This window comes from Budorcas taxicolor, chromosome Y (assembly GCF_023091745.1).
Source record: "Budorcas taxicolor isolate Tak-1 chromosome Y, Takin1.1, whole genome shotgun sequence".
Lineage (NCBI taxonomy): Eukaryota > Metazoa > Chordata > Mammalia > Artiodactyla > Bovidae > Budorcas > Budorcas taxicolor.
This window is the reverse complement of record NC_068936.1, coordinates 6,978,291-6,988,147: the sequence shown is the minus strand read 5'-3', so window position 1 is coordinate 6,988,147 and position 9,857 is coordinate 6,978,291. Positions and strand designations below refer to the sequence as shown.

General features: G+C 38.5%; 1 protein-coding gene across 1 annotated transcript; it reads right to left on the bottom strand.

Moving 5' to 3' along the window:
* Positions 1 to 6,557: 6,557 nt before the first annotated feature.
* LOC128071044 (heat shock transcription factor, Y-linked-like) lies at positions 6,558 to 8,225 on the bottom strand. Its single transcript, XM_052664033.1, has 2 exons — positions 7,716 to 8,225; positions 6,558 to 7,289 (listed from the first exon to the last, which is right to left on the bottom strand). The coding sequence occupies exons 1-2, from the start codon at positions 8,223 to 8,225 to the stop codon at positions 6,558 to 6,560; spliced, it is 1,242 nt and encodes a 413-aa protein (XP_052519993.1).
* Between the last annotated feature and the right edge of the window lie 1,632 nt (positions 8,226 to 9,857).

Below are 9,857 nucleotides of genomic sequence, written 5' to 3'. Positions count from 1 at the left end.
GAAAACACAGAAATACAGGGGATTATAAGAGACTACTATCAGCAATTATATGCCAATAAAATGGACAAAGTGGAAGAAATGGACAAATTTTTAGAAATGTACAACTTTCCAAAACTGAACCAGGAAGAAATAGAAAATCTTAACAGCACCCCCAGAAGTCTTAGCAAGCAGGATACAGCATGCTTGGGGCTAGTACATGGTGATGACCCAGAGAGATGTCATGAGGAGGGAGGTGGGAGAGGGGTTCATGTTTGGGAACGCATATACACCCGTGCTGGATTCATGTCAATGTATGGCAAAACCTATACAGTATTGTAAAGTAAAATAAAGTACAAAGAAAAAAAAAAAAAAAGAAAAAAGAAAAAGATGATGTTAATTAAAAAAAAAAAAAAAAGAAAGAAAGAAAGAAGAAAATCTTAACAGACCCATCACAAGCACGAACATTGAAACTGTAATCAGAAATCTTCCAGCAACAAAAGCCCAGGTCCAGACGGCTTCACAGCTGTATTCTACCAAAAATTTCGACAAAAGCTAACACATATCCTACTCAAACTCTTCCAGAAAATTTCAGAAGAAGGTAAACTTCCAAACTCATTCTATGAGGCCACCATCACACTAATATCATATCCTGACAAAGATACTACAAAAAAAGAAAACTACAGGCCAATATCACTGATGAATATAGATGAAAAAATCCTCAACAAAATTCTAGCAATCAGAATCCAGCAACACATTTAAAAGATCATATACCATGACCAAGTGGGCTTTATCCGAGGGATTCAGGGATTCTTCAATATCCACAAATCAATCAATGTAATTCACCACATTAACAGATTGAAAAATAAAAGCCATATGATTATCTCAATAGATGCAGAGAAGGCCTTTGAAAACAATTCATCATCCATTTATGATAAAAACTCTCCAGAAACCAGGAATAGAAGGATCATACCTCAATATAATAAAAACTATATATGACAAACCCACAGCAAACATTATCCTCATTTGTGAAAATTGAAAGCATTTCCCCTAAAGTCAGGAACAAGACAAGGGTGTCCACTTTCACCACTACTATTCAACATAGTTCTGGCCACAGCAATCAGAGCAGAAAAAGAAATGAAAGGAATCCAAATAGGAAAAGAAGAAATAAAACTCTCACTGTTTGCAGACAACATGATCCTCTACATAGAAAACCCTAAAGACTCCACCAGAAAATTACTAGAGCTAATCAATGAATATGGTAAGGTTGCAGGATATAAAATTAACACACAGAAGTCTCTTGCATTCCTATACACTAATAATGAGAAAGTAGAAAAGAAATTAAGAAAACAATCCCATTCACCATTGCAACAAAAAGAATAAAATACTTAGGAATATATCTACCTAAAGAAACTAAAGACCTATATATAGAAAACTATAAAACACTGATGAAAGAAATCAAAGAGGACACTAATAGATGGAGAAATATACCATGTTCATGGATCGGAAGAATCAATATAGTGAACACGAGTACACTACCCAAGGCAATTTACAAATTCAATGCAATCCCTATCAAGCTACCAGTGATATTTTTCACAGAACTAGAACAACTAATTTCAAGATTTGTATGGAAATACAAAAAACCTCGAATAGCCAAAGCAATCTTGACAAAGAATGGAACTGGAGGAATCAACTTGCCTGACTTCAGGCTCTACTACAAAGCCACAGTCATCAAGACAGTATGGTACTGGCACAAAGACAGAAATATAGATCAATGGAACAAAATAGAAAGCCCAGAGATAAATCCACACACATATGGTCACCTTATCTTTGACAAAGGAGGCAATAATATACAGTGGAGTAAAGACGATCTCTTTAACAAGTGGTGCTGGAAAAACTGGTCAACCACTTGTAAAAGAAAGAAACTAGATCACTTACTAACACCACACACAAAAACAAACTCAAAATGGATTAAAGATCTAAACATAAGACCAGAAACTATAAAACTCCTTGAGGAGAACATAGGCAAAACACTCTCCGACATAAATCACAGCAGGATCCTCTAAGATCCACCTCCCAGAATTCTGGAAATAAAAGCAAAAATAAACAAATGGGATCTAATTAAAATTAAAAGCTTCTGCACAACAAAGGAAAATATAAGCAAGGTGAAACGACAGACTTCTGAATGGGAAAAAAATAATAGCAAACAAAGGAACAGACAAACAACAAATCTCAAAAATATACAAGAAACTTATGCAGCTCAATTCCAGTAAAATAAACGACCCAATCAAAAGATGGGACAAAGAACTAAATAGACATTTCTCCAAAGAAGACTTACGGATGGCTAACAAACACATGAAAAGATGCTCAACATCACTCATTATTAGAGAAATGCAAATCAAAACCACAATGAGGTACCACTTCACACAGTTCATAATGTCTGCGATCCAAAAATCTGCAAGCAATAAATGCTGGAGAGGGTGTGGAGAAAAGGGAACCCTCCTACACTGTTGGTGGGAATGTAAACTAGTACAGCCACTATGGAGAACATTGTGGAGATTCCTTAAAAAATGGCAAATAGAACTGCCTTATGACCCAGCAATCCCACTGCTGGGCATACATACCAAGGAAACCAGAATTGAAAGAGACACATGTACCCCAATGTTCATCGAAGCACTGTTTATAATAGCCAGGACATGGAAACAACATAGATGTCCATCAGCAGATGAATGGATAAGAAAACAGTGGTACATATACACAATGGAGTATCACTCAGCCATTAAAAACAAGACATTTGAATCAGTTCTGATAAGTTGGATGAAATGAGCCGATTATACAGAGTAAAATAAGCCAGAAAGAAAAACACCAATACAGTATTCTAACACAGATATATGGAAATTAGAAAGATGGCAATGATGACCCTGTATGCAAGACAGCAAAAAAGACACAGATGCGTATAGTGGACTTTTGGACTCAGAGGGAGAGGGAGAGGGTGGGATGATTTGGGAGAATGGCATTGAAACATGTATACTATCTTGTAAGAATCGAATCTCCAGTCTATGTCTGATGCAGGATACAGCATGCTTGGGGCTGGTGCACAGGGATGACCCAGAGAGATATTATGGGGAGGGAGGTGGGGGGGGGGGTCATGTTTGGGAATGCATGTACTCCCGTGGTCGATTCATGTCAATGTATGGCAAAACAAATACAGTATTATAAAGTAAAACAAAGTAAAAATTAAAAATTAAAAAAAAAAAACTAAAAAATAAAAAAAAAAAGAAGGAAAGAAGTGCTTCAAGGCTGTATATTTTCACCCTGCTTATTTAACCTCTATGCAGAGTACATCACAAGAAACGCTGTACTGAAGAAACACAGGCTGGAATCAAGCATGATGGGAGAAATATCAATAAACTCAGATATGCAGATGACTCCACCCTTATGGCAGAAAGTGAAAAGGAACTAAAAAGCCTCTTGATAAGTGAAAGAGGATACTGAAAAAGTTGGCTTAAAGCTCAACTTTCAGAAAACGAAGATCATGGCATCCGGTCCCATCACTTCATGTGAAATAAATGGAGAAATAGTGGAAACAGTGTCAGACTTTATTTTTGGCGACTCCAAAATCACTGCAGATGGTGATTGCCAGCCATGAAATTAAAAGACACTTACTCCTTGGAAGAAAAGTTATGACCAATCTAGATATTATATTCAAAAGCAGAGACATTACTTTGCTGACTAGGGTCCGTCTAGTCAAGGCTATGGTTTTTCCTGAGGTCATGTGTGTATGTGAGAGTTGGACTGTGAAGAAGGCTGAGTGCCGAAGAATTATGCTTTTGAACTGTCGTGTTGGAGAAGACTCCTGAAATTTCCTTGGATTGAAAAAAGATACAACCAGTCCATTCTGAAGGAAATCAGCCCTGGAATTTCTTTGGACAGAATGATGCTCAAGCTGAAGCTCCAGTACTTTGGCCACCTCACGCGAAGAGTTGACTCATTGGAAAATACTGTGATGCTGGGAGGGATTGTGGGCAAGAGCAGAAGGGAACGACAGAGGATGAGATGGCTGGATGGCATCACTGACTAGACGGACGTTAGTCTCAGTGAACTCCAGGAGTTGGTGATGGACAAGGAGGCTTGGCGTGCTGCAATTCAGTGGTCGCAAAGCATCAGACATGACTGAGCGACTGAACTGAACTGAACTGAAAGTTACCTGGCCTCAAAAAGAGCTGAGAAGAGTAGTGAAGCAAAAGGAAAAGAGAAAAAGGAAAATGATACACATTTGGATGCAGAGTCCTAAGGAATAGTAAAAAAGAGATAACACCTTCCACAGTTATCAAAGCCAATAAATAAAGGAAATAAATAGAATTGTATCCTAAATGATCTCATCGAGAAAATCAGAGATTCCAAAGAAAAATTTCATACACAGGTGCTCACAATAAAGGACAGAAATGGTACAGACATAACAGAAGTAGAAGCTATTAAGAGGAGCTGGAAAGAATAAACAGATGAACTATGCCCAAAGGATCTTCATGACCCAGTGAAGGACGATGGTATGATCATTCACCTAGGGCCAGATGTCCTGTAATACAAAGTCTAGGGGACTTAGAAAGCATACTTACAAACAAAGCTCATGGAGGTGATGGAATTCAGTTGGGATATTTCAAATTCTGAAAGAAGATGCTCCGAGTGTGCTGCCCTCCATATGCCAGCAAGTTTGGGAGACTCAGCTGTGGCCAGAGGACTGCAAATGGTCAGTTTTCATTCCAACCGCAAAGAAAGGCAATCCAAAGAATGTCCACACAACTGCTTAATTGCATACATCTCACACAGTCGCAAAGAAGGCAATGGCAAACCACTCCAGTACTCTTGCGTGGAAAATCCCATGGATGGAGTAGCCTGGTAGGCTTCAGTCCATGGGGTCGTGAAGAGTCAGACACGACTGAGCGACTTCACTTTTTCTTTTCACTTTCATGCATTGGAGAAGGAAATGGCAACCCACTCCAGTGTTCTTGCCTGGAGAATCCCAGGGACAGCAGAGCCTTGTGGGCTGCTGTCTACGGGGTCACATAGAGTCGGGCACGACAAAGGCGACTTAGTAGCAGCAACAATAGCATAGAGTCGCAAAGAACTGCTCAAAATTCCCCAGGTCAAGTGTCAACAGAATGTGAACCATGAGTTTCCAGATGTTCAAGCTGTATTTACAAAGGGCGGGGGAATCTGAGATTAAATTGTCAACACCTATTGTGTCCTCCAAAAAGCAAGAGAACTCCAGGAAAGCATCTACTCCTATTTGCCTATGCAAAAGACTTTGATTGGCACAACAAAATAACAAGAGAAAAATGACATGCAAACGTGAAATATTCTTCAAAATACGGGAATACATGCCGCCCGAGAAATTGTACATCCATGTAAATATAATAAATATTTATCAACTGGTAAAATTTTCTCAGTAAATAGCAAAGGTGAATTATGATAGTAGTGCAGGTTATAGAATGTTGTTGAGTAATGTGTAGAGCATTTGATTGGTTGTTTCGTTTCTTTTTTGATAATTCAGTAAGCACTTAAAATTTGTCATTGGCAAGCTCTATGTTTCAGCTGATGTGAAAGATACATTGAAGACCTGATATCTGTGTTCTCCTTCATGGAAGGGCAAACATAAGTTCCTTCCAACCCGAAGAAAGTGTTGAGACAAAGTTGTGAGAAGGGGCTTAGCATGATTGAAAATAATTTGCGTGATTGTAGCTTCAGAAGCACAGTACAAGAGAAAGATAATGAAATTACTAAGGAAAACAGATATCATATTGTTCAAGAACTTTTTAACCATGCTGATGTGCTGCAGTCACCACCAGAAATTTATTCTGTCTCTGTGGTGACAGATGAGCAATGTCTAAAAATGCATTTGGAATTATAGTGTGGAATCTTGGTGTCAGGAAATAAAGAGGATCCTTAAGGACAGCAGACCAAAACGACCCTATAGAATACCACTTGTAAAGTACATATCTTGTGCTGACCATGGGCCAGTCACTGGTTATGTCACGTTATCTTTGTTATCACAGTGATGGCATAATTGTGATCAAGATTTTGGACATGTACAATATCTATATTTTCAAGGACAGAATGACTTTCTATAATGAAAGCAATCGCTGTCTAACCTTTTAATACTCTACCAGTAACTAATAGAATATAATGTGTGAATGCACTAAAGTTCATACTGTGTATTTTCATTTTCCTAACTTTATTTGCATCTCTTCCTTCACCCATACCATCCTAATTTAGGCACCCCTTCATTTCATCAGGGATGATTTCAGAAATCACTTTACATCCATTACCTCTTTTCCCTTTGTTCTCATTTTGTTGCTTATGAATATTACATCAGGTGTCATTTACCTAGGATGCATAAGGGATGTTTTCTTGAACTGACGAGTTTATAAAACCATGCAGTAAAATAGCCAACCATTGAACTAAAGCCTCATTTTACTCTTCCTTGTTTGAAAATAAAAAAGGAAACTATGAAGATGAACATGGAAGTTTATTGTTCAAATACAAGAATTGTAGATCTCTGTTGACATCTCCGAACATAAATTTCAATCTCCTTTAGGCTCCATAATCTGACACGTATTTGATAGGTCAGTTTTAATTAGGATGGTTTTCACATAATGATGATTATTGATGAGTTTACTCGAAAGAGAGGAGGCAGATGTATAAGCAATTGTTGGCACTGAGAACCATGAGTTGCCTCTCTCTTGCAGGTTAAGAAAAGGACTGTCATGGGCTGACATATCGCTATGCCTGTCTGGAAATTTCGAAGGTTCCACCATCAGTCCAGAATAACTGCTCTGTAATGGAGATTCGATGTGGATCCGAGAAGGAGATGTAGTTGTAGTAGCAAAGTCCTCAACGTGGCCGTTTCCTTGAGTATAGCTGCTCTGTGAGTGCCAATTAAAAATGCTCAACGTTTTTAAAACTTCAGGTTGATCTACCACAATCTGGTCTGTGTGTCTAACTGATATTGCTGACGGGGTAGGTAAGTCACATGGAGACAGGGCACTTGTATTAGCGACTATCTGGCTGGTATGAGGCTTTTGTATGAAAGGCACACTTAAACTTGTGGAGGCTGGACATGCAGTCTCTCCACTCATTTCTGGAAGAAATTCAGAGTTATGATCATCTTTTTTGACACTTGCTTTAGCATGCTTCTTGTTACCTTGAACTAATGAAGATATTGGAGACACATTGTTAATTCCAACTCTTCTTTGCATTCTTACTAAAAGTTGGGGATGGCCTCTTTTGAAATTTGGATTATAGTAGGTCTGTAACTAAAATCAAAGAATTAAATTATTTATTTTTTTAATAAACCAAGGTAAAACTGACAAACAAAGCTAAGTATAAAAACGTATTCCTTTAATGGAACCAATTAAATAACATCAAATCAAATACCTCTGTTGGTAGTTTTAACAGGTAACATGTTAGAAAGAATATGCTCAACTAAAAGTATGTTGTATATATACAGTAAATACCACTTCAAGTAGCATCAGAACTTATGTCTGGTTTCAAGTTGCTAGGAAAGTTTGTTAACATCCAATATTTTAACCTCTAGCTGTTTTCAACTTCAAAAAAATAAAACTATTTCAACAACTTGTTATTTCAAGTTTAAATTCTGTTTTAGCTACATATATGAACATGCTTTCTAGGTCACATGGTTTAATCTGACATATTGGCAATAAGTGAAAATTTTGGAATACCTTAGTCAAAAGAGAGATGTTGTTTTCTTCTTCCAGAAAGACAGGTAGTGAAGCCGATCTTTGAACAGTTTGTCGGTTTTTATGAAATCCATAAAGGTTAAGCTGTCGAATTAAACTCTTCATACTCTTGGTTTCAAATATTCTGAAAGGATCCTTTCTTTCCAAGACTTCTTTCTTAAAGAGTTCTTCATTGATCACTATGCATGTGCCTGTGTCATCCCACCAAATAGATTCAAACTGATCACTTTCAACTATATTCCAAAGTTTTTGTGGAAATGTGAGTGAAAGAAAACCATTCCCATCATCTGTTTCAGAGACAGAATATGTGTAGTGTGGCCTTTTGATCACAAGATCCTCAGACAAAGCCTGAAAAGCATATTCTTCAATCATAGATCTCAAAACTGAGTCCCCAGTTGTATAATCATACAAAGAAGATCTAATGGAGGTTTCTGAACCAGTGGATTCATCTTTAGGAGGCCCATCTTGAATTTCTGAAGAAATATGTGCCATCTCAGAGAAACCTTTCTTCAGATAATTTTCTCATTTGTCTGGTTTTACACACTGCAACTTCAAATGATGTTTGCCTGGCCTGCAGAGAGAAACTCTCTCGACCATCACAGAGGTCCTCCCAGTCAAAAAGCTGTGACATCACAAAGTCACTGGTCTCCTAGCAATCGAAGGTTAGTTGTGACATCACAAAGTCACTGGTCTCCTAGCAGTTGAAGGGTAATGTTCAACCAGTGTTTACTTCAGCATCAACTTAAAATACAGACTGCTGAGAGAAATAGTAACCAAAAGCATAAAGCATGCAAAATCTCATTACTAAAGATTTGTTGTTGTTGTTGTTGTTGTTGTTGCTGCTGTGTTTGGGATGGCCTTTCTCTTTCTGGCAGTTTGTGGTTCCTCTTTATTGTGGAGGTTCCTCCCTGTGGGTGGGGTTGGATGAGTGGCTTGTCAAGGTTCCTGGTTAGGGAAGTTCGCGTCACTGTTCTGGTGAGTGGAGCTGCATCTCTTCTCTCGAGTGCAATGAAGTGTCCAGTATTGAGTTTTGAGATGTCTATGGGTTTACTGTTTGGACAGCCTCTATATTGAAGCTCCAGTCTATATTCCTGTGTTGCTGGAGAATTTGCGTGGTATGTCTTGCTCTGGAACTTATTGGCTCTTGGGTGGTGCTTGGTTTCAATGTAGGTATGGAGGTTTTTGGATGATTTCTTTAAAAAAAAAATTATTTATTTTAATTGGAGGACAATTACTTTACATTATTGTATTTGTTTTGCCATACATTAACATATATCCGCCACAGGTATACATGTGTTCCCTTTCCTGAACCCCTTCCATTCTCCCGACCTGTGCCATCCCTCTGGGTCATCCCAGTGCACCAGCCCCAAGCATCCAGTATCATGCATTGAACCTGGACTGGCGACTCATTTCATATATGATATTATACATGTTTCAATGCCATGCTCCCAAGTCATCCCACCCTCTCACTCTCCCACAGAGTCCAAAAGAATGTTCTGGACACCTGTGTCTCTTTTGCTGTCTCGCATACAGGGTTATCGAAAAGTCACATCAATAAATCTTTATTTCTTAAATACAAGTGATTTATCATCCTTCTATACACACATTCTTAATATTCAGTAGTGTTACCCTCGCAGACTTGGTCTACTTGCTTCTGTGCAAAAAAAATTATGAACTGACTCGGTTTCAGTGAGGGAAAAACAAACAAACAAACAAACAAACGTGCTTATTGTAGTACCAAGCAAGGTGTTTTAGCAGCTGGTGCTTCAAAGATTCAAATCTCCAAATACTTTCAGGGGAAATATTTTAATGACTGAGCGAGGGTGGAACATGGGGTCTGTGACCAATATTGGGACATTCTACTAATGGCCTATTACTGAGGTTATTGGGAGTCCACATCATCGACCATCTAGTTCCAACTATGTACTTAAATTTCAGCCTGGTTTGGGCTTTAGCATCTCTGAAACTGTTCACAGGCTATTGGTCAGAGTGTTATCAATGACCCTTGCTGCTGCTGCTGCTGCTGCTGCTGCTGCTGCTGCTAGTTCCCTTCAGTCGTGTCCGACTCTGTGCGACCCCAGAGATGGCAGGCCACCAGGCTCCCCCATTCCTGGGATTCTCCAG